Source organism: Bos grunniens, chromosome X (assembly GCF_055505025.1).
Source record: "Bos grunniens cultivar Pamir isolate PY7600 chromosome X, Bosgru_T2T1.0, whole genome shotgun sequence".
In the NCBI taxonomy this organism is placed as follows: Eukaryota; Metazoa; Chordata; class Mammalia; order Artiodactyla; family Bovidae; genus Bos; species Bos grunniens.
The window spans coordinates 56,679,946-56,706,652 of NC_141194.1; the positions used below are offsets into that span (position 1 = coordinate 56,679,946).

The 26,707-nt window shown below is 40.1% G+C and overlaps 1 protein-coding gene across 1 annotated transcript in view; it reads right to left on the reverse strand.

Moving 5' to 3' along the window:
* Nucleotides 1-15,039, reverse strand: part of ZNF157 (zinc finger protein 157) — a 34,652-nt gene extending 19,613 nt beyond the window's left edge. The window contains exons 1-2 of the mRNA XM_086387121.1: nucleotides 14,872-15,039; nucleotides 11,867-12,030 (exon numbers count right to left, since the gene is read on the reverse strand). Of these exons, the coding sequence (XP_086243247.1) occupies nucleotides 11,867-12,030; nucleotides 14,872-15,039 (332 nt within the window). The remainder of the gene's footprint in view (nucleotides 1-11,866; nucleotides 12,031-14,871) is intronic.
* Between the last annotated feature and the right edge of the window lie 11,668 nt (nucleotides 15,040-26,707).

Consider the following 26,707-nt stretch of genomic DNA (forward strand, 5'->3'; position numbering starts at 1 on the left):
TTTGCATTTATTTTAGTTTAAGACTCAGTCATCCCTTAGTAATTGGAGTAACTAAAATAGCAAATGTAGTTGCTATTGTATGTTCCTGGGTGGCATATGAAAAAGGCGGATGGCTCAGGGAGACTAACAGCAGACCATCACTAATTAATTAGTATCACCATAGCATCAGTAGTTCTTAATTTGGTTTCAGAATGGAAAAACACAGAAGCTAAAGGAAACTGGTTCTCAGTGACTGATCCTACAAATGTTTTTTTCCTTTATCTCAACATAGGAAAAGAGTCAACTGCAGTTTGTTTTCATGCAAGAAGGTCCATACTGCCAAAATGTTATTTGAATTCACCAGCTTAATAATTCAACTGTCATAATTTAGTTAGAAGGGAATATACAATGGAGAAAAGACAATCTCTTTAACAACTGGTGCTGGGAAAACTGGTCAACCACTTGTAAAAGAATGAAACTAGAACACTTTCTAACACCATACACCAAAATAAACTCAAAATGGATTAAAGATCTAAATGTAAGACCAGAAACTATAAAACTCCTAGAGGAGAACACAGGCAAAACACTCCCCGACATAAATCACAGCAGGATCCTCTATGACCCACCTCCCAGAATATTAGAAATAAAAGCAAAAATAAACAAATGGGACCTAATTAAAATGAATAGCTTCTGCACAACAAAGGAAACTGTAAGCAAGGTGAAAAGACAGCCTTCAGAATGGGAGAAAATAATAGCAAATGAAGCAACTGACAAAGAACTAATCTCAAAAATATACAAGCAACTCCTGCAGCTCAATTCCAGAAAAATAAATGACCCAATCAAAAAATGGGCCAAAGAACTAAACAGACATTTCTCCAAAGAAGACATACAGATGGCTAACAAATGCATGAAAAGATGCTCAACGTCACTCATTATCAGAGAAATGCAAATCAAAACCACAATGAGGTACCATCTCACGCCAGTCAGAACGGCTGCTATCAAAAAGTCTACAAGCAATAAATGCTGGAGAGGGTGTGGAGAAAGGGGAACCCTCCTACACTGTTGGTGGGAATGCAAACTAGTACAGCCATTATGGAGAACAGTGTGGAGATTCCTTAAAAAACTGGAAATAGAACTGCCTTATGACCCAGCAATCCCACTGCTGGGCATACACACCGAGTAAACCAGAATTGAAAGAGACACGTGTACCCCAATGTTCATCGCAGCACTGTTTATAATAGCCAGGACATGGAAGCAACCTAGATGTCCATCAGCAGATGAATGGATAAGAAAGCTGTGGTACATATACACAATGGAGTATTACTCAGCCATTAAAAAGAATACATTTGAATCAGTTCTAGTGAGGTGGATGAAACTGGAGCCTATTATACAGAGTGAAGTAAGCCAGAAAGAAAAACACCAATACAGTATACTAACTCATATATATGGAATTTAGAAAGATGGTAATGATAACCCTGTATGCGAGACAGCAAAAGAGACACAGATGTATAGAACAGTCTTTTGGACTCTGTGGGAGAGGGAGAGGGTGGGATGATTTGGGAGAATGGCATTGAAACATGTATATTATCGTATGTGAAATGAATCGCCAGTCCAGGTTCGATGCACGATACAGGATGCTCGGGTCTGGTGCACTGGGATGACCCAGAGGGATGGTATGGGGAGGGAGGTGGGAGGGGGGTTCAGGATGGGGAACACGTGTACACCCATGGCAGATTCATTTTGATGTATGGCAAAACCAGTACAATATTGTAAAGTAATTAGCCTCCAATTAAAATAAACAAATTTATATTAGAAAATAATTTAGTTAGAAGGGATTTGGACTTGATGCAAGTCCCAAGTATATTTAATAATATACTACACTGATGATAACATGATGATATTAGAAACTGAAGATCAAGCTAAGATTGACTTAAATGCAATAGTGACACATACAATCAGCAGAGGTTAGTTGATAAATCCAACAAAAATCTAAGGGCCCACTTGAATGGTGAAATGCTTAGGACTACCCTGGGTAGGAGCCACACATGACATTCCACAGGCAACAAAAAATAAACTGCTATTGCCAACCCCTGCTACTAAGAAATGCAGCACCGGAGCAGGTCACTTGGGTTATGCAGGATGCATGTTCCACATGTGCAAACACTGCTAGTTCCTCTCTATCAAATGACCCCAAAGAAGGCCATATTTGTATAAGGGCCTGAAAAAAAGTAAACTATGTCTGAATCACAAAAAGCAGTAGCTGTCTTGATGTCTTTGGGCATCCTGAACAGAATGCTGCTGACAACAGGCAAAAGTGGAATTCAAAATGGAAAACTTATATTAGAAAAAGAAACACTGCTGCAATAACTCAATTCTGTCTTCTGATGGTTCTTCGTTTCTTTCTTTATAAGTCAGTTCCCTCTGGATGCTCCTGGAGAAAAAGCATGGCTGTTTGCTGCACAGTCAAAAATATCAACTACATTTATGATGCACTCTCCCAGTGGAGACATTTGCACACTGCTAGAGACAGTACTTTATCCATACTTTGTCATCTCAACATTTATTAGCAATTTCTTATTCAGTAATGCTCCTCCTGCTCAGACTTCTTTGATAACATCATCAGAACCCTCAAACTGTGTACCATCTAGCAACTCAGAGAAAAACAGAACCAGCCAGAAAGGAGTGTCAGAAAAGCAGGCAGAAGACTTCAAAAAGGAAGGGAGATAGATTAAGGACTCGATGACGGTCAAGATGAAAACACTTGGAATGCAAATTCCATGTGCATGGATGGACTTCCCTTGACGGTGCGAGACTAGTACAATATGTGCAATAAGTATTGCATTTCTCTTACAATTTAATTCATCTGAAATTCTACTGGGATGTAGGATTACTTTATGTTTTCCGACTAATCTTTATTTTAAAGTGTCTTTAATACTGTTTAGTGGATGTGGGTTAAAACTGTCTAATTCAGAAAAGTCAACAGATAAAATAAGGAACAGGTTGTGAAGCCCTTGCATATAGCAACCAACTGTTAGAAGCCTAAAGAATCTAAAGGTCTTATATGTAAAATAGATAAACAAGGTCCTACTGTATAGCAAAGGAAACTATATTCAATATCCTATAATAATGCAATCTTGTAATGAAAAAGTATATATATATAAAACATATATACATGAAACTGAATCACTTTGCTATACATCAGGAACTAACACAATATTGTAAATCAACTTCAATTTTTACTTATCTATTTATGACAATAGATTTTAAATTTTTATTTATTTATTTTTGACTGTGCTTTGCGCGGGTTTTCTCTCATTGCGGTGAGCAGGGGCTACTCTTCGTTGTGGTATGTGGGCTTCTCGTTGTGGTAGCTTCTCTTGTTGCAGAGCACGGGCCCTAGGCACGTTGACTTCAGTAGCTGCAGCACACAGGCTCTGTAGTTGGACCTTGTGGGCTCTAGGGAACGAGCTCAGTAGTTTTGAAACATGGACCTAGTTGCTCCGCAGCATGTGGAATCTTCCCAGACCAGGGATCAAACCTATGTCCTCTGCACTTGCAGGCAAATTCTTATCCTCTGCACCTCCAAGGAAGTCCTATACTTCAACTTTAAAAAAAAAAAGAATCTAAAGGTCTGACACAACTACCTTCCATCAGCTTTCTTATGTAGTATTTTATGTACCGAGTATCCCTGTGCGCTCAGATATCATGTTTTGTTTAGAAGTATTTTGGTCAAAAATGCTTAAGCCCATAAAAAGTGACTGGTATACCACTGAGTAATTTGACTCTGGGTCAGATGAGTTAATTATCCAATCAGAGGATAATTTATGCTCAGGCTTTCTCCTGCAATGCAGGAGACATGGTTTGACCCCTGATCTGGCAAGGTCCCCTGGAGAAGGCAATGGCAACCCACTCCAGTATTCTTGCCTGGGAAACCTCATGGACAGAGGAGCCTGGCAGGCTATGGTCCATGGGGTTGCAACAGTCAGACACGACTTAGTGACGAAACAACAACAATGAATAATTCTGCACTTATAACTTAGATGAAATGAAGCAATTCATAAAAAACAACAACACAAATAAACACAAGTCATCCAATATGAAACAGATAATTTGTTGAGTAGCCCTATAACTATTAAGGAAAATTTATCCATAATTTAAAGCTCACCAAAGAATCTAAAAATAGTAGGTCTATGATATGTATTTTATAACTGATTTACTTTGCTGTACAGCAGAAACTAACACAACATTTTAAAGCAATTATACTCCAATAAAAATTTTAAAAAATAAAAAATGAAACTCAACCCCCAGAAAAGGTATCTCTGGCCAAACGGTTTCTCTGGAGAATTTTACCAAACTTTTAACAAAAATTAACACAACTACATAATCTCTTGCAGGAAACAAAAGAGGAAATAACTCTTTCATACTCATTCTATGAAGCTAGTATTTTCCTTGGATAGGTAAAAAGAGGCCCCCAAAAGATATCCACATCCTAATCCTTGGAAGCCATCAATATCACCTTATATGGCAAAAATATAAAGGTCTTTGCAGATGTGATTAAGAATCTTCAGATAAGGAGGGTATCTTGGATTATCCATGTGGCTTCTAAATGTAACAAATATCCTTTAGGAGAGGGAGGCCAAAGAAGATCTGATGCACACAGAAAGCAGTGATGTGAAGACAGTAGAGAGAGATTTGAGGAAAACTGAAGGGATGAAGCCACAAGCCAAGGGACAGTTGCAGCCCGCAAAAGCCGGAAGAGGCAGGGAACAGATCTCCCAGAGCCTCTGCAGGGAGTAAGCCCTGGCAACACCTTGATTTGGGCCCAGTAATGCTTATTTTGGATTTCTGGCCTTCAAAAACTATGAGAGGATAAATTTCTACTGTTTTAAGCCACTAAGTTTGTGGTAATTTGTTGCAGCAGCCACATAAAACTAACACATTCCCTGATTACAAAATCAGATAAATATAGTACAAAAAACAAAACTACATAACAATAGCACTCATGAATATAGAGGCAAACATTCTTGACAAAATATTAGCAAAAATAATTCATTAATATATTAAAGGAATTATACACTGTGACCAACTAGGGTTTATTCCAGGGATGCAAGACAGGTTCAATATTCAAAAACCAATCCATGCATGCAATCCACCATATTAACATGATTTTTTAAATTAAAGATATATATATATTATTAAGTTTGATATTCTTTTTTATTTTTTAATTGAAAGATAATTGCTTTACAGAATTGTGTTAGTTTCTACCAAATATCAACATGAATCAGCCATAGGTATACATATGTCCTCTCCCTCTTGAACCTCCCTCCCATCTCCCTCCCCACCCCCCCTTAACAGGATTTTAAAAATCACATGATCATATCAATCAATATAGAAAAAACACTTGAAGAAATACAACATTCATTCCTGCAAAAACCAGAATAGAAACAGAAATACAGAGAAACCACCTCAATTTGATAAAGAGCATCTAAAACAAAACTACAGGTAACATTATACTGGGTTGGCCAAAAAGTGGGTTTTTGGGTTTTTCCATAATAAACTTTTTGACCAACCCAATACTTCATGGTAAAAGACTGAAGACCAAAAACAAGACAAGAATGTCCATTCTCACGACTTATTTAATATAGTGCTGGAAGTTCTAACCAGTGCAACAAGGCAAGAAATTAAAAGGCATACATAATAAAAAGGAAGAAATTAAACTTTTCCTATTTTCAGATGACAAGGTCATAGGAAGCATAGAAAACCACACAAAAACCAAGTGTATTTTCATATGTTAACAATGAAAATGTGGGCTCCAAGGCAAAAAAATATGAAACCATTGATAATTACTCATAAGTATAAAATGCTTAATTATAAATCTAACAAAACCAAAAAAGCAAGACCTAAGTACTGCAACACACTGGCAATCTTGAAAAAGAACAACACTGGAGGCATCACACTATCCAATTTCAAACTCTTGAACAATGAGGGACTGGAGTATCAATGCACTGTGCAGTTGAAAATCCATGTAGAATTTACAGTTGGTCCACTGTAAACTTGGTTCCTCCTGACCCCCAGTTTCTCTGTTTCCAGAGATTCAACTAATTGTAGATTGTGTAGTACTGTAGTATTTACTGTTGAAAATAATCCACTTTTAAGTGGACCCACACAATTCAAACCTGTGTTGTTCAAGGGTCAACTGTATATTACAAAGCTACAATAATCAAAACAGTATGGAAGAAAACTATAATTCAAAAAGATACATGCACCCCAATGTTCACTGAAGCACTACTTACAATAGCCAAGACATGAAAGCAAACTAAATATCCACTGACAGATGGATAAATAAGATGTGGTATATATACAACAGAATATTACACAGCCATGAAAAAGAATGAGATAATGTCATTTGAAACAATATGGATGGACCTAGAGGTTATCATACTAAGTGAAGTAAGCCAAAGACAAATATCCTATGATATCACTTATATGTGGAATCTAAAAAAAAAAAAAAAAAGATACAGGGAGTTCCCTGGTGGCCTAGTGGTTAAGACTCAGCACTTTCACTGCCATGGCCTGGGATCAATCCCTGGTTGGGGACCTGAGATCTTCCAAGCCTTGTGGCATGGCAAAAAAAAAAAAAAGATACAACTGACCTTATTTACAAAACAGAAACAGACTCACAGACATAGAAAACAAACTTATGGGTACCAAAGAGGAAAGAGGGGAAGGGATAAATTAGGAGTTTAGGATTAAAACAGATAACCAATAAGGACCTACTGTATAACACAGGGAACTATACTCAGTATTTTGAAATAACCTATAAGGGAAAAGAATCTGAAAAAAAATTATATATATTTATACACACATACACACATGCACATATATATAACTGAATCACTGTGCTGTACACCTGAAACTAACACAATATTGTAAATCAACTGCACTTCAATTAAAAAATAAAAATTAAATAAATAAATTTAGTGAATAAAAAAAAACAGTATGGTACTGGTATAAAAACAGACACAAACAACAACAGAATGGAATAGAGAGCCCAGAAATAAGCCCATACATACATGGTGAATTAATTTATGACAAAGAACCCAAGAATATGTAATGGGAAAAGAACAATATCTCCAAAAAATAGTGTTAGGAAAACTGGACAGCCACATGCAAAAAAATGAAACTTTAGAGCACTATCTTACACCATACAAAAAATTAACTTGAAATGGATTAAAGAGTTGAATGTAAGATCTGAAACCATAAAAACTCCTAGAATGTATGGGCAGTAAGCTCCCTGACATCAGTCCTGGCAATGACTTTTTTGGATCTGACTCCAAAAGCAAAGGTAATAAAAACAAAAATAAACAAGTGGGACTACATCAAACTAAAATTCTTCTGCACAGCAAAGGAAACTATCAACAAAATGAAAAGGCAACCTACTGAATGGGGAAAAAACATTTGCAAATTGCGTATCTGATAAGGGGTTAATATCCAAAATATATAAAGAACTCATATAACTCAATAGCAAAAAAACAAACAATACAATTTAAAAAGGGACAAAGGATCTGAATAGACATTTTTCCAAAGAAGTCATACAGATGGCCAATAGGTACATGAAAAAATGCTCAACATCACTGATCGTCAATGAAATGCAAATCAAAACCACAGTGAGCTATCACCTCACACCTCTTAGGATGCCAAAAATTATCAAAAGGACAACAAATGACAAGCATTGGTGAGGACACAGAGAAAAGAGAACCCTTGTGCACCGTTGGTGAGAATGCAAATTGGTGCAGTCAGTATGTGAAACAGTATGGAGATACTTCAAAAAATTAAAAATGGAACAATCATATGATCCAGCAATTCCATAACTGGGTATTTATCTGGAAAAAATGAAAATACTCACTTGAAAAGATACCTGTACTCCCATGTTCACTGCAGCATTATTTACAATAGGCAAGATATGGAAGCAACCTAAGTGTCCACCCAAAAGATGAATGGATAAAGAAAACATGAGCTAGATATATATATATATACACATACATAATGAAATATTATTCAGCCATGAGCAAGACGGACATCCTGCTGCTTGCAACAACTTGGATGGGCCCTGAGGGCATTATGCTAAGTGAAATAAATAGGACAGAGAATGATAAATAGTGTATGATCTCACTTATATGTGGAATCTAAAACCAAAAAAACAAAACAACAACCAAGCTCATAGATTTAGAGAACAGGTTGGTGGTTGCCAGAGGTGAGAGGAGGGGGTAATATTCATGAAGGGAGTCAAAAGGCACAAATTTTCAGCTAAAAATAAATAAGTCATGGGGATGTAATGTACAGCATGGTGACTACAGACAATAATATTGTTGTATTGCATATTTGAAAGCTGTATGGTGATGGATGTCAACTAGAATTATGGTGATCATTTAACAGTACATACAAATATCAAATCATTATGTTGTATATCTGAAACTAATATAATATTGTAAGTCACATATGCCTCAATTTAAAAATAAATAAGTAAAAGTGTGGTATTGGTAAAAATAGACAAATTTATCAATGGAACAGAGAGCAAGGAAATAGACCCACACAAAAATAGACTGCTGATCTTTGACAAAGAAACAAAGGCAATTCAATGGGGAAAGGATAGCCTTTTCAATAAATGGCATTCAAACACTTCAATATCCACACACACACACACACACAAATCCAGACCAAGTCCTTACAACTTTCACAAAAATGAACTCTAAATGGATCTTAGACCTATATGCAAAATGCAAAAATATAAAACTTCTGCAAAATAGGGACTTCCCTGGTGGCCTAACAGTTAGGATTCCAGGTTGTCATTGCTGTGGCCCAGGTTCATTCCTGGTCAAGGAAATGAGATCTTGTAAACTGCATGGTACAGCCAAAAAGAATGAAAGAAAGAAAACTGCAAATAACAGGAGCAAGTCTAGAATGTCTAAGTGACTTTGGGTTTGGCAATGTTTTAAAATATAACACCAAATGTATGTTACATGAAAGAAAAACTGACAAATTGGACTTTACTAAAATTAAAAAATTCTGCTCTTTGAAAGGCACTGTTTAGAGAATAAAGAGACATGCCCAGAACAGGAGCAAATATTTGCAAAACACATATCTGAAAAAAAAAAACACATATCTGATAAAGGGCTTGTATTTAAAATATATCAATACAAAGCACTCTTAAAATCAACAATAAGAAAACATACAATCCCATTAAAAATACGCAAAAGATGTGAATAGACACTTGACCAAAGAAGATATACAGATGGGAAATAAGCATGTAAAACCATGTTCAACATCATTTTTCATTAGGGAATTTCAAATTAAAACAATGAGTTACCACTATACATTTATTAGAATGGTTAGAATCCAAAAAACTGGTAATACCAAAAGCTGGCAAAGATGTGAAATAAAAATGTTCATTTGTTACTGGTGAAAATGAAAATGGTGAAAACCTTTGAAGACAGTTTGGCAGCTTCTTACAAAGTCTTATCATATGACCTACAATTGCACTCCGAGTTATTTACCCAAATGAACTGAAAACTTCTGTACATACATGTTTGTAGCAGCTTTATTCATAATCATCCAAAACTGGGAACAACCAAGATGTCCTTCAATAGGTGAATGGGTAAGCAAATTGTGGTACAGCCCTCCAATGGAATATTATTCAGTGATAAAAAAAAAATGGAGGAACTTTAAATGCAAATTGCTAAGTGAAAGAAGCCAATCTGAAAAGGCCACAGACAATACGATTCCAAATACATGACATTTTAGAAATGGCAAAACTATAGAGACAGTAAAAAAAGTCAGTGATTACCAGAGTTTCAGGCAGAGGGAGAGGAAAGATGAATAGCTAAGCACAGATGAAACTGTCCTGTATGAACTGTAATGATGGAAACATGTCATTGTGCATTTATCAAAACCCATAGAATATGCAACACAAAGAGTGACCCGTACTGTAAACTGTTGAATAATAACATATCAATACTGGTTTATTTAACAAATGTACCACACTAATGCTATCATCTCAATTATTCTGTAAATCTAAAACTGTAGTAAAAATTAGGTCACTTAATTGTTTTAACGCTTTTAGCATATAATCCAGCAATGGCACTCACGTTCATTCATTCGATACAAAAACCTTACACAATCATAGCATCCTTATTTGTAACAGCCAAAAACTGGAAACAACCAAGATATCCTTCAACTATTGACTGGTTAAGCAAACTGCAATAAATCCATACCATTGAATGTTATTCAGCAATAAAAAAGGAACAAGCTGTTCATATATGCAACAATCTGGATGAATCTCCAGAGAATTATGCTGAATAAAAAAACAGCCAGTCCCAAAAGGTTACATACTGTATGATTCTATTTATATAACACTTGAAATAACAAAACTATAGAACTGGAGCACAGATTATGGGTTGCCAAGGGTTAAGGAGGGAGAGCAGGAGAAGGGAAGTGGGCATGGCTATTAAGGGGCAACATGATGGAAATGTTCTATGTCAGTATCCTAGTTGTGATATTGTACCAAGATTTTACAAGATGTTATGATGGGGGAAACTGGGTAAATTGAATCTACAGTTCAGTTCAGTTCAGTCGCTCAGTCCTGTCCGGCTCTTTGCAACCCCAAGGACTGCAGCACACCAGGCTTCTCTGACCATCACCAACTCCTGGAGCTTACTCAAACTCATGTCCATTGGGTCAGTGATGCCATCCAACCATCTCATCCTCTGTTGTCCCCTTCTCCCTCCCGCCTTCAATCTTTCCCAGCATCAGGGTCTTTTCAAATGAGTCAGCTCTTCGCATCAGGTGGCCAAAGTATTGGAGTTTCAGCTTCAGCATCAGTCCTTCCAATGAATATTCAGGACTGATTTCCTTTAGGATTGACTGGCTTAATCTCCATGCAGTCCAAGGGACTTTCAAGAGTCTTCTCCAACACCACAATTCAAAAGCATCAGTTCCTCGGTGCTCAGCTTACTTTATGGTCCAACTCTCACATCCATACATGACTACCAGAAAAAACATAGTTTTGATTATATGGACCTTTGTTCATAAAGCAATGTCTCTGCTTTTTAATATGCTGTCTAGGTTGGTCATAATTTTTCTTCCAAGGAGCAAGCGTCTTTTAATTTCATGGCTGCAGTCACCATCTGCAGTGATTTTGGAGCCCAAAAAAGTGAAGTCTGTCACTGTTTCCATTGTTTCCCCATCTATTTGCCACAAAGTGATGGGACCAGATGCCATGATCTTAGTTTTCTGAATGTTGAATTTTAAGCCAACATTTTCACTCTCCTCACTTTCATCAAGAGGCTCTTTAGTTCTTCTTTGCTTTCTGCCATAAGTGTGGTATCATCTGCATATCTGAGATTACTGATATTTCTCCAGGCAATCTTGATTCCAGCTTGTGCTTCATCCACTCCAGCATTTCTCATGATGTACTTTGCATAGATGTTAAATAAGTAGGGTGACAATATACAGCCTTAACGTACTCCTTTCCTGATTTGGAACCAGTCTGTTGTTCCATGTCCAGTTCTAACTGTTGCTTCTTGACCTGCAGACAGATTTCTCAGGAGGCAAGTCAGGTGATCTGGTAGTCCCATCTCTTTAAGAATTTTCCACAGTTTATTGTGATCCACACAGTCAAAGGCTTTGGCATAGTCAATAAAGCAGAAGCAGATGTTTTTCTGGAACTCTCTTGCTTTTTCAATGATCGAATGGATGTTGGCAATTTGATCTCTGGTTCCTCTGCCTTTTCTACAATTATCTCAAAATTAAAATCTGTCTAAAGTAAAAAAATTTTGTCTAAAAAATTAAAAAAAGAGAAAAATGGGAAAAGTAGGTGCCTCTTACTTACCTCAAATGATCCACCAGGTTGTCCTGGAACCAGAGCAGGAAACCTCTGGGGTGATTTCCTGTTAGCTGGCATGTTGACTCTGGATACAAGTCCACCTTCCAAAGCTGGAGAGGTGTGTGTATATGGGCTGCAGTCAAAATAAATGGAAGATCCCACAGCCTCCATTAAGAGGAAAGCTCAACAGCTCCACAGAGATACCAAGAAATCCTAAAAGGACAGTATCCATGTCATCAGTGTCATTCCACATTCACCCCACAAAGTTCAGCAATTCCCTCTCTGAGCATTATTACGGAAATAATTAATAATAATCTCTGAGCAGATTACGGAAATAATCATGATATTTGGAGTCAAATTAATGAGCTCAAAGGGGTGCTTCACATTTTACCCGACAAGCCTATCCCTCAATTCCAGGTTCAAGGCAGATCTGGGTTTGGGGAGAAGGTAGACCTGAGGCAAGTGAATGGTGCTGAAGTCCCATGGGATAGGCAGGGGAAGGACTTGTCCATGGGGTCCTGGTCGGTGACTGTGGAAGCAGAAAACCTGGAAACTTGGTAATCTAAATGAAAGGGATCTTTTTTGCCCACTTTAATTTCTTTACCATTCTGGGTGAAAAATCTCTCTTAAATTCTTTTACAAGGGGACTTCCCTGGTGGTCCAGTGTTTAAGAATCTGCCTGCCAATGCAGAGGACACAGGTTTGATCCCTGGTCAGGGAACTAAGATCCAACATTCCCTGGAGCAACTAAGCCCACACACTGCAAGTACTGAGCTGGCACCCATGCCCATGTGACACAACAAAGATCCTGTGTGCCACAACTAAAACCTGAAGCAGCCAAATAAATAAAAACAAATTTTAAAAAAGGAGAGGATGTGGAGAAAAGGGAACCTTCTTACACTGTTGGTGGGAATGCAAACTAGTACAGCCACTATGGAGAACAGTGTGGAGATTCCTTAAAAAACTGGAAATAGAACTGCCTTATGACACAGCAATCCCACTGCTGGGCATACACACTGAGGAAACCAGAATTGAAAGAGACATGTGTACCCCAATGTTCATCGCAGCACTGTTTATAATAGCCAGGACATGGAAGCAACCTAGATGTCCATCAGCAGATGAATGGATAAGAAAGCTGTGGTACATATACACAATGGAGTATTACTCAGCCATTAAAAAGAATACATTTGAATCAGTTCTAATGAGGTGGATGAAACTGGAGCCTATTATACAGAGTGAAGTAAGCCAGAAAGAAAAACACCAATGCAGTATACTAATGCATATATATGGAATTTAGAAACATGGTAACGACAACCCTGTATGCAAGACAGCAAAAGAGACACAGATGTATAGAACAGTCTTTTGGACTCTGTGGGAGAGGGAAGGGGGAGGATGATTTGGGAGAATGGCATTAAAACATGTATAATATCATATAAGAAACGAATCGCCGGTCCAGGTTTGATGCTGGATACAGGAAGCTTGGGGCTGGTGCACTGGGATGACCCAGAGGGATGGTATGTGGAGGGAAGTGGGAAGGGGGTTCAGGATGGGGAACATGTGTACACCCATGGCGGATTCATGTTGATGTATGGCAAAACCAATACAATATTGTAAAGTAAAAAAATAAAATAAAATAAATAAAAAATATTCTACAGGGAAGTTCTCAGCCTGTTCTTTCTAGAAGATGGTTCAACATTAATAATATTTATTAAATCAACAAATTAGAGGGGGAGGAAACACACTGCTTTTAACTTACACCAAGAAAAAGGCATTTGACACAAGTCAGCAGTCATTACTAATAAAAACTCAAAATTAGGGAAGAAGTTAAATCACTTAAATATCACAAAAATTATTTACAAAAATATAGCTCTGAAATACTATGCTAAAAAGTAAAATGATGAAGCAGCTGCCATTAAAATTCATAAAAAGATAAGGATAGCCAATACAATTCAAAATTTTCCTGACTCTAGTGCACATGAAAGATTAAATAATCAGAATAAATATTGCGAAGAAATGAAAATATAGCTTTCTTTGTCAGTGATATGATTTTATACATAGAAAACCTACCAGACACTACCAGAATTCATAGGGTAATTTGATACAGGACTGGATACAAGATAAAGTTATAAGAGCAGATAGTTTTTTCCTGTTTAACAACAGTAATCACAAGAAAACAGAAAAAAAATTAGTAATAATAACAAGAAAATATAAAAGTATGTAAAAATGAACAAGAGCTATATCTAAAAATTTTTAAATTAAAAAATTGATATAGTCACACAAACAAAAAGAATTAATTAAAATGGAAGAAAAGATTCAATTACAATGTCAACCCTCCCAAAAGCATTATAGCAAAGAATAAATGAAAAAGAAAAATTAAACACAAAGCTCAATAATAATAAGATGGTGTCTAGAACACTTTGCAGAATGCAGCTAAAGAGATTCTTAAAAGGAAAATTCATGCTTTTAAATGTTTTTTAACAAAGAAAGGTTGGACATTAATAAATTAACAACCAATTTAAGAAGTTAGATAAAAGAGAAAATAGTACAACTAGAAGTATTTACGGAAACTGAAAACAGAGGTACATCAGGGAGGATCAACAATACCAAAAGGTGGTTCTTGGGAAACGCTAATAAAACCAGCAAATCTTTGGGGAGACTAAGGAAACCATCTAAACACACATACACTATTAGGACTTGACAACAGATGCAGCAAGGAATCTAAAACCTGACTACCTAAGAAGCCTCCATTAAACAGAAAAAAACTATCTGCTCTTATAACCTGATAGATTCTCATTCATCAGACTCTTTAATTCCCCACCAACTGACCCCACAAACTGACAGTCTGCAACTACCCAGAGCCAACAAAGCCATCACCTCACTGCGCGCCAACAAGACTTAAAACAGTCTGAGGGCCACTTCCGTTTCCTGTCCTCACCTCTGCCACTGCCCCTTCTGGGACTGTTAATTTTGCACACAATCACACAAGAGCTCTGAGACTGTGGTCCACTCACTCTGAACAATGTGCAGTTAGAGACCTGCAGAGACTTGAACCATGAGCAGCGGTGACGGGCGAGGAACATGGCTGCGCCGAGGTGTTCCACTATGAGGGCAGTCATCTTAGCGTCTTTTCCGTACAGTGGGCTGTTCCATAGAAGGCGACAGCGAGGGGCGTTGCTCATGCGTAGAAACTTGGAACTGGGTTCTATGGGTCTGTGCAAAATTTACAGAAGCAGAGGTTCCAAACCACATCACAGGGGAAGGGGAGATGTGTCCAGATCTTCAAGGGAGGTACCACTAAGAAGGGGGAAGAAAGGCAGGATCACAGTTTCCTCTTGGGAGATATCACTGGATGAGAGAAGGAGTCAGGGTGGTACAGTCTCCTTCTTGAGGATACCACTGGTACGAGGGGGGAAAGTGAGGTCCCCTCCTGGGCGATACCACTGTAGAAGAGAGAGGAGGAGTCAAGGTGGTCCAGGCTCCTTTTAACGTACTGTGGAATTGATACTAAGAAGTGTCTGATCCCCTCAATTTTCATTACCCCACAAAAATGATTGTAGCTAGGAATAATATTACTAGTCTTTGATATAGATAATTAATGTTTTTCAGAAAATTATCAATAGAAAGACATTTAGAAAAGTTATAAGCACACTTTCAGTGAAAATGAATCTCTAAGATGCGCCCTCAACATCTGCTATCAACCAGGTTAGCCTCAGCCTCTGTTATATGGAAATTCAGGAGCTGCTGCTGTCTCTTGGGACAGAAGAGAATTCTGGGTGTTCTTCACCTCTTAGTTCCTATGCACATTCTTTAAAACCCAGTCCTAGTATACCCTCCTGCAGGGAACCTACTCTGACAAGAGGTAAAGAGCTCTTTTCTCTGCTGAAGGTGTTTCAAACCCAGCAGGTAGACCCTGACTAAGTGTGGGTATGGATTGCTGAGTACCCTAAGGACATTCATTTCTTCTCTCTGGGCCTCAGCTGAATAATCTGGAGTAGTTATGAAACGGATGGAGACAGAATGGCAAATGTGAGAACGTTGCTGTAACACACACACCTCTACATAAATTTCCAAAACTTATTATTGTTGTGATTTCTGGTCAACATCTCAAATCCTAGACCCTGTTTACTTCCATCAGTGCCTCTCTGAACTGATGTCAAAGCTGAGCCTTTCTTAACTCTACCAACACCTATGTGATCTGGATTCATGTTCTCTATTACTGCTTTACTGGAAGTTTTATTTTCCTTTTGGGTATGAAGGATTCATTAACAAAAGAAACCACTTGTTATACACACATAAACAATTTTAATTTTTGATAGAAGAGTATTTATTTAATTTCAATATATAGCTGTTAGAAGCATCGAAAGAAATAGAAACAACAGAGAAAAGCAACAGCATCTACATGGCCAAATTGGGCTGACACATACATCCAGACTTGACCAGTGCTAGAAAGTCCCAAATGACAGCAATCTGGAGTCCCAACTGAGAAATGGTCCTGGGCAGAGAGTCCACTCCATGAATAAGACTTCACACTGCAGCTTTGGAGGCTCCTCCATATAATCCCAGGCCACAGACTGATATCATCATCCATTTGCTGGCAAAAATGTAGCTCTGTTTTTTTTTTTAACTTTTATAATGCTGTTTGTTTCACCTTGTGAGTCATAAGATTAGTTAGACCTCAGGAGACTAGCAAGGTCCCCAGCAGCTTAAGAAATTCCAAGACCTACTCCCTTTCTTATCTAAAGTGCCACTTGACTTGCTGGTAACAATTGGTGTGCTTGCAGGCAGGCATGAAGTCCAGGCAGGGTCAGGATTCGATCAGAGGCCTGCTCCCCTGATTCTGACACCTGAACAAGACTACCTCCATTTTAATTTCCCTAACAAGTAATGATTTAATCAATGTTCTTATATTTTGACTTTTGAAAATATTGCACTAAAATGTTGTTTTGATTACTGAGTTTTGGGTTCCCCTTTAACTTATGTACTTTTGTTACGGGAAGTACACTGATTGAAATTGCCCACCCTGGCCAGGCACCATAGTAACTATTCGCATGAGTTGTTTTACAGCAGGAGGTCCTGGTAAGGAACAGCGAACTAATAAGCCTCCACCAACCAGAAGAGTTTGGGAAAGGTCAAAAGGAGACACCACCTGTCCAACCACCTCCCAGAATCCTTCTCGCTGGCATCCATCTTGGCTGAACAAGGGCGTGCACCACCAGGAAGGACTCTGAGTCAGAATGATTGGCTAAGGACAACCCGGAAACTAATCCCATCACCATAAAACCCGAGACTGCAAGCCATGTGGCAGAGCTGTTCTCCTGGATTCCCTTACCCTACTGTTCTCCACCCGGGTGCCGTTTCCCAATAAAATCTCTTGCTTTGTCAGCACATGTGTCTCCTCAGACAATTCATTTCCCAGTGTTAGAGAAGAGCCCAGTTTCGGGCCCTGGAAGGGGTCCCTCTTCCTGCAACACTTTGAAGTGAGTGTCTCTTTTGCCTGAGCCTAGTCCCAGCCCTACTAAGAAAACTTGCTCTCTAACATCAGAACTTTATTAATTGAAATTATGTCAGTAAGAATAAAACCTCCCACTCTTGCCTGGAGGATCCAAGCTACTTTGACACAGAAAAGCAGGATTGATTTGCAACCCAGGTTCAGAGATTCAAATAAGGGGCATCTGAAGTGTCATATCTTTTTTTTTCTTTTATTTATTTATTTTGGCTGTGCTGGGTCTTCCTTGCTGCACATGGGCTTTCTCCAGTTGCAGAGAGTAGGGGCTACTCTCTAGTTGCCGTGCTTGGGCTTCTCACTGTGGTGGCTTCTCTTGTTGCAGAGCACCATCTCTAGGGCACTTGGGCTTCAGTGGTTGCAGTGTGTGGGCTCAGTACCTGTGGCACACAAGCTCAGCTGCTCTGCAGCATTTGGGATCTTAGTTGCCTGACCAGGGATCAAACCCACATCCCCTTCATTGGAAAGGGGATTCTTTACCACTGGACCACCAGGGAAGTCCCATGCTTCATTTAAATTTTAACTAACCTCCACTTTTCCCCAACATCCTGTAGTAATCCTATTTCTTCCTTTGTTTGGTGGGACTAGGGTAATCAACCATCCCTGTGTGTGTAGGACAGACAGGTTTATTGAAACAAGGGAATTTCAGTGCTAAAATTAGGAAAGTCCTGGGAAAACTGAAACAAGTTGGCCACTCTAAGTGAGATCCTGCACAGTTCCTGTGATGTGTGGTCTCCCTTGTTACAGCAAGTTAAACCCTATTTCTGGGGAGTTCTGGGCTTTCACTGCCATGGCCCCCAGGTTCAACTCATGGTTGGGGAACTGAAATCCCATAAGCCATGGGGGCACTGTCAAAAAAAAAAATTCTGTCCAACTATGGATGTGACTCTTGTGGTCTTTATCAGATGGACTTTATCAAGGTCATTAATGTTGGAAGGGTTCACAGAAGTTGAGTTTGAGATCACTCTTAGTATGCATTGATGGTGGAAAAATTGCCAGGCCTGGGTTCCAGCTCCAGATCAGAGAGACTTTGATGGAAGAATAGTTCATTGAAGGCTGCATGTTAAATGATACTAGGAAGGAATTGATGGTAGAAGAATTATCAGAGCTCTAGATTACCAGTCAGACTAGAGCAATACTGAAAGGGTTGAAAATTGGCTGAAAGGTAGTAGAAATGTTAACTGTGGCCTGGATTTTGGCTTTTGACAAGAGAGTCATTGATGGTTGGTTAGTAAACAAATGACCAAATTCAAGGTGCTACCATATGAGTGACTTCCCTCACAGCTCAGTTGATAAAGAATCTGCCTGCAATGACCTGGGTTCAATTCCTGGGTTGGCAAGATTCCCTGAAGAAGAAAATGGCAACCCATTCCAGTATTCTTGCCTGGGAAATCCCATGGACAGAGGAGCCTAGCAGGCTACAGTCCATGGGATCACAAGAGTCAGACACAGTTTAGCAACTAAACCACCACCACCACCTTATGAACAGTGGTGGTGGAAGAGTTAATGCAAGCCAGTAATTTGAGCTCTGTTGTCTAGACCAAGGGGTTGCAGATAGATAGTACAGCTGGCCAATGGCTGTGTATAACAGCTGGGATCTGGTTTCTAGTGACCAATAGGATGAAACAGCAGCCTGTTACCAGGGAGAAGCCCCTGTTGCTATGTGCAGAGTGAGAGAGGCAGGGTCTAGCCTGAGTTGCTACAGACAAATAGTTAGCCAATGACTGCAGACATTGGGCTTTAGCTTCTATAGCCTACAGTAAACTATTGCCAAGTAATAACCCCTATTGCCATGTGAAAGGAGGCGGCCAAAGTGGCACCTGAGAGGCTGTGGACAAAAGACAGTCAGCCAATGGATGAGTAAGAATGGGGCTCTGGCCTCCACAAGCGTATGAGGCTTCCTGGTCTGTAAATCAGGGAGGTCCTCATGGACGGAGGAGCCTGGTGGGCTGCAGTTCATGGGGCCGCTAGAGTCGGACACGACTGAGCGACTTCACTTTCACTTTTCACTTTCATGCATTGGAGAAGGAAATGGCAACCCACTCCAGTGTTCTTGCCTGGAGAATCCCAGGGACGGGAAGCCTGGTTGGCTGCCGTCTATGGGGTCGCACAGAGTCGGACACGACTGAAGCGATACAGCAGCAGCAGCAGCAGCATTGTCCAATGCAGGGAGAGGGCAATGCATAGCCTGAGGGTGTGCAGATAGGTAACACAGCTGTGTGTGGGAAGTGGAAGTGGGTGGAAGTGGAAACAAGGCCTGAGGTTGCTTTGGGCAGGCGGTGCAGCTAGCCAATGGCTCTGTGTGGGAGGCAGACTTCAGTCTCCCTGCCCAAGCCAGTGCTAACATCCCTGTTACTATGCAGAAATAGCTTTGTTCCAAATTGTATCAGAAAGAATAAGCCTCTCAGTCTTGCCTGTGCTGTGCTGTGGTAGTCACTCAGTCATGTCCAACTCTTTGCAACCCCATGGATTTTAGCTTGACAGGCTCCTCTGACCATGGGGATTCTCCAGGCAAGAATACTGGGGTGGGTTGCCATGCCCTCCTCCAGGGGATTTTCCCAGGGATTGAACCCAGGTCTCCCACGTTGCAGACAGATTCTTTACCATCTGAGCTACCAGGGAAGCCCCTGGAGAATCTAAATCACTTTGACAAAGAGCAGCAGCCTCAATTTCCAACACAGGAAGAGGAGGAGGAAACTTAGCATGAGGGGTTGCAGACAGGTAACAAAGGAAAAGAAACAAATGAAATAACTTTAATAATATAGTTTATTTAAATTACATGTCCAAAATATTATCATTTCAACCTATAATCAATCTTTGAAATTATTAATGAGATATTTGGCATTCTTTTTGTTGTAGTAAGCCTGTGAAATCAGATGTGTACTTTACAACACATCTCGATTTGAATGCTAAATTTTCATCAGAAATACTTATGAAATCTAAATATAATAGACTTCATAAAATTTACTGTAGAGGACTTTCCCCGCAGTCCAGTTATTATGACCCTCTGCTTCCACTGCAGGAGGCTCAGGTTCAGTCCCTGGTTGGGGAACTAAGATCCCACATGCTGCACTGTGTGGCCAAAAATAAATAAAAATAAAATAAAATTTATAGATGATAATTTAGGTTAATATTCACAGGTTGTTCCAAACATACTTTAAAAGTTTTCTAATAACTGAATTGAGTATCTATCTTCTAACAGAAGAAATGTCTAATATTACCAAAATGTACAATGTTACATTTAGAACAGTTTTTCTTTCAAATGGCAGCTAGATATTTGAAAGGTTTGCCACAGAAAGGAATGACTATAATCTCAAAGCTCAATTGGTGGCCAGTACAGACAGGACATCATTTCAGATCTCTTAATCCAAAGTTGTAATGCATTTTATTGAAGCACCGGATCTTCTGTTTGTGTGTCAATTTTACATTTTTAATTAATTAAAATTAATAAAATTTTAAATTCAATTTTCAGCCTCATTTCAAGTGCTCAATAAGCTACACCTGGCTAGTGTCTGCCATATTGAATGGCACAATTCTGAGCTATGTGCCCTTGATGGTGGTCAAGTTGAAAGAGCCATGGTTTTGAGTCGTAGACCAGAGGAGCAGGGATGGTAGAAGAGTTCATAGAGACTAGGATTGAAGATATACTAAGATGAGCACTGATGATGAATTGCTGACAAAAGCTCACATTCAAGGGCAGATCAAAGTAGCACTGATGGTGGAAGAGCTAATAGAGGCTTGAGTTTGAAGTCAGACCAAGATGTTGATGGTAAAAAAAAAAAAAATGGAGATCCAGTTCAGGCAAGATAGCATAAACCTATTTTTCTCCCTGTTCCTTCCTGCTACACACAACTATTAAGCTTTGAAATAAAACAAGGGAAATCCATACCAAAAATATGAAACATGGTATAAGGAAGGTGGACTCACTTAGGATCCCAGGACTGAAGGAACAACACACCTGCCAGGCATCATGTCCTCCCACCCAACAGAAGGCAGCAACTCAGACCCAGCATTTCCTGATGTCCAACCCAGCAACAGAAGGCAGCTCAACTAGGCTCATTCGTACCTTGAATTAAATGGAAGTCTCTCTGACAAAGGGGGCTTCTCCAGTGGCTCAGCAGTAAATAATCTGCCTGCAATGCAGGAACCACAGGAGACACGGGTTCGATCCCTGGGTTAGGAAGATCCCCTGGAGAAGGAAATGGCAACCCACTCCAGTATTCTTGCCTGGAGAATCCCATGGACAGAGGAGCCTGGAGGGCTATAGTCCACGGGGTCACAAAGAGTTGGAGGTGACTGAAATGACTTGGCACAGTACCCAATGGCTCTCTGACAACATGTGACAAGCCCAACACCATCAAGGGGATGGATTTGGAACCCACTTATAATAAGGGACATGAGAAGTGCTCCCTTTCCCCAGTGGGCCCTGAGAAGGCAGGGGGAACCTGCAGGAGAGATACAGCCACAGCAAGAGACCAGACCTGGAAATTTCTTTTACCTTGAAGGCCCAAGAGATCTGAGATTCCCTTCTCCCAACAGGAGACATGAGGCAAAAAGAATCCCACCAGGCAGCCAGACTTGAAAAACCTCTCCCCTGCCCAGGGCACCAGGGCAGGCACATAGAAACAGCAAGACGGACCTAACCACAGCAAGCATCCTGAACCAGGATGCCACTTTGACCTTGTAGATCTGAGATTCCCTTTCCTGGCACCAAGACACCTGGGCAGTCAGAAGGCACTGGTCAGTGGGGCTTATCACATCCCTCTATCACTGAGCAACCCCCAGAGATCTGACCTGTAGAAATCCTACATACCCTTACACAGCACCAGTAAAGACAAGTGGAAGCCCCAGAGGAACCAGGTAGACAAAGCAGATGGAAATAACACTACAAAAGCTCAGAAAATTAAATTGATATTGGAACCACAGCATCAAAATTTTCATAGCAAACCAAAACAGGGTGACTGACTGCAAAAATAAAACATTTCAATAGGATCCAGCATCTCCTAACATCATAGATGAAGGCCTGGAATACAATAGAAAATCATCTGTCACATCAAGAACCAATACCAAATTGAATGAGAAAAGAGAATCAACAGATGCCAACACTGAGATGACTTGGATGTTCAAATTATTCGACAAGATTGTAAAGCAGCCAGTATAAAAATGTTTCAACAACAATTACTGATGCCAAAAGCTCAGCTTCTCTGTACACCAGTGCTGAACCAAATCTCAGAGACAGAGTTTTGGTGAAGTAGAAAAGGATATCTTTATTGCTTTGCCAGGCAAACGGGGACACAGTGGGCTAATGCCCTCTCAAACCTGCATGTCCCAACTTGAGGAAGATAATGAGAAGTTTTATAGTAAGGATTCAAAGTGGGTGTGATCAGCTCGTGGACTTTCTTCTGATGGGTTGGTGGTGAGGTAAGTAGGAGTCAGCATTATCAACCTTCAGGTCCAACTAGTCTGGGGTCACGTGCTTGTGGGCAGCATACCATTATTAATTGTTAACTTCTCCCACCTGGAGGGGGTTTCAGTATCTGCAAAATAACTCAAAGATATTGTGTGTATCCCTTGATGAGGAAATAAGACCTTGCCCCAGCGCTGCTCTTGGGGAAACACTGACTGAACCCACCTACTCTGGCCAGACACCACAGTAACCATTTGCATGAGTTATTTTAGGACAGGAGATCCTGGTAAGGAACAGGGAACTAACAAGCCACCACCAACCAGAAGAATTTAGAAAAGGTCAAAAGGAGAGAGGAGACACCAGTCTACATGTCCTTCCAGAATCCTTCTCTCTGGAATCCATCTTGGTTGAGCGATGAATGCACCAGCAGGAAGGACTCTGAGTCATAATGTTTGGCCAGAGACAACCCAAAGATGAACCCCATTACCATAAAACATGAGACTTCGAGCCATGTGGCATAGTCCACCTGGGTTCCCTCAGCCTGCTGCTCTCTCCCCGGGTGCCCCATCCCAATAAAGTCTCCTGCTTTGTCAGCACATGTGTCCACAGACAATTCATTTCTGAGTGTTAGATAAGAGCCCACTCTCAGGGCCTAGAAGGGGTCTCACTTCCTGCAACACCCTCCCTTCCTTAATTAACAACTGCTTGAATCTGCCCATTGGAACTCAGGGAAGATCATGGAGGCTGAATGAAGGCTGTTTCCTATAATCAAAGAAATGGAGGTGTAGCCTAAAAAATTAGTTTACAACCTTAAAGCAAACTGTGTTTTATTCAGTGGGAAAATCTTAGGATTTCAAGCCCTGGAAATAGCATCTCAGGTAGTCCTGAAAGACTGCTCTGAAGCAGTGGGAGAAGGAGTCAGGCTATATACAAGTTTGCAACAAAGAGAGCAGACAGTCTGAATATCAAAGATTATTGTTAAGTAAGGAAAACCAGATATTATATCAAGTTAAGGAATTTAGAATTCCTCTATATATGGGAAGAGGCAAGAGTCTGGGATTACTGAAGTCATTCTTTTCATATTCATTTCAGCTATCTGGAGCCAGCATCCTGTTTCTTTGATTTCTCACAATCTCCGGAGCTCCTCAGCAATCCCCATGGGGAAGGGTGGCATCATCTGTATCACAGGTATTGTTTTCCCTTTGTGAGCTTTCATTCACATTTGGAGGCTGAAATCGCTGATGGCTGTTACATCCTTGTTTACTGGTATGGCAGGAGATATTCCATTTAACAAGGGACACAGAAAGCCTTTGTGCCCAGGAGTCCCACAGAGCCCTGCTCAGAATTATTACAAACTCTACAAATTCTATTGGAACAAATGAAAAATGAGAAGAATCTCAGCAAAGTTTTTAAAAAAAAAACCCAGATAGATATCTGTTGTTATACAGTCACTCAGTCGTGTCTGACTATTTGTGACCCCATGGACTGCAGCAGGCTAGGCTTCCCTGTCCTTCACCATCTCCTGGAGCTTGCTCAAACTCATGTCCATCGAGTCAGTGATGCCTTCCAACCATCTCATCCTGTCTTCCCCTTCTCCTCCTGCCTTCAGTCTTTCCCAGCATCAGGGTCTTTTCTAATGGATCAGCATCAGGTGGCCAGAGTATTGGAGCTTCAGTTTCAGCATCCATCCTTCTAATGAACATTCAGGACTGATTTCCTTTAGGATTGACTGGTTTTATCTCCTTGCAATCCAAGGGACTCTCAAGAGTCTTCTCCAACACCACAGCTCAAAAGCATCAATTCTTCAGCATTCAGCCTTCTTTTTGGTTCAACTCTTACATTCATACATGACTACTGAAAAAACCATAGCTTTGACTATACAGATCTTTTTCGGCAAAGTAATGTCTCTGCTTTTTAATATGCTGTCTAGATTGGTCATAGCTTTTCTTCCAAGGAGCAAGCATCTTTTAATTCCATGGCTGCAGTCACCATCTGCAGTGATTTTGGAGCCCAAGAAAATTAAGTCTGTCTCTGTTTCCATTATTTCCCCATCTATTTGCCATGAAGTGATGGGACTAGATGCCATGATCTTCGTTTTTTTAATGTTGAGTTTTAAGTCAGCTTTTTTACCTTCCTCTTTCACCTTCATCAAAAGGTTCTTTAGTTCCTCTTCACTTTCTGCCATAAGGGTAGTGTTATCTGCATATCTAAGGTTATTGATATTTCTCCTGGCAATCTTGATTTCAGCTTGTGCTTCATCCAGCCCGGCATTTCGCATGATGTACTCTGCATAGAAGTTAAATAAGCAGCATGACAATACACAGCCTTGATGTACTCCTTTCCATTTTTGAAAAATGGATATTAAAGAAACAAAAAATGCAATGACAGAAATAAAAATCTCACTGGATGGGCTCACTAGTAGAGTAGAGATGACAGAAGATGGAATCAGTAAACTTGAAGACAGATCAAAAGAATTTACCTAATCTGAAAATATTAAACGGAGCTTCATAGACCTGTCGGAGAAGGCAATGGCACTCCACTCCAGTACTCTTGCCTGGAAAATCCCATGGATGGAAAAGTCTGGTAGGCTGCAGTCAATGGGATTTCTACGAGTCAGACACGAACTGAGCAACTTCACTTCCACTTTTCACTTCCATGCATTGGAGGAGGAAATGGCAACCCACTCCAGTGTTCTTGCCTGGAGAATCCCAGGAACAGGGGAGCCTGGTGGGCTGCCATCTATGGGGTCTCACAGAGTTGGGCACGACTGAAGTGACTTAGTAGCAGCAGCAGCAGCAGCATAGACCTGTAAGACAATAATAAAAGACCCAGTATTCATATCATGGAAATACCAGGAGGATCAGAGAAAGACACTGAGACCAAATGAGTACTTGAATAATTAATGAAATGTCACACATTTGGCAAAAGAAACCCAAGTGGTGCAGTTGGTAAGAATCCATCTGCCAATGCAGGAGACAAAAGAGACATGAGCTCCATCCCTGACTTGGGAAGATTCTCTGAAGTAGGAAATGGCTGGTGCACTGGGATGACCCAGAGGGATGGTACAGGGAGGGAGGAGGGAGGAGGGTTCAGGATGGGGAACACATGTATACCTGTGGCAGATGCATGTTGATATATGGCAAAACCAATACAATATTGTAAAGTTAAAAAATAAAATAAAATATTAAAAAAAAGGAAATGGCAACCCACTGCAGGATTCTTGCCTGGAAAATCCCATGGCAGAGGAGCCTAGTGGGCTACAGTCCATGGGGTTGCAAAGAACTGGACACAACTGAACACACACACACATACACACTCACACACACACACACACATACACAAACCTACAGATCAAGAAGCTGTGGGAACCTCAACAGGATGAACCCAAAGAAATTCATGTCAAGATATATCACAATTAAACTTTTGAAAACTAAAGACAATAAAAATAACTTAAAAGCAGTGAAAGGAGAGAGAAATTGATCCCTCTAGGTTCTTTGGCTGCTTTAATAAGTAAACTGATGTAAGGTAGATTGACCGGAGAAGGTGATGGCACCCCATTCCAGTACTCTTGCCTAGAAAATCCTGTGGATGGAGGAGCCTGGTAGGCTGCAGTCCATGGGGTCGTGAAGAGTCGGACATGACTGAGCGGCTTCACTTTCACTTTTCACTTTCATGCATTGGAGAAGGAAATGGCAACCCACTCCAGTGTTCGTGCCTGGAGAATCCCAGGGATGGGGGAGCTGGTGGGCTGCCGTCTCTGGGGTTGCACAGAGTTGGACAGGACTGAAGCGACTTAGCAGCAGCAGCAGCAGTGAAGCAGATTGACAGGAGAAAAACAAAAGTTTAATAACATGTATACCTCCTGTACACATGGGAGATACCCAGGAAAACTAACTCTCTGAAATGGCCAAAGCCATCATCTTAAATACCATCTTCC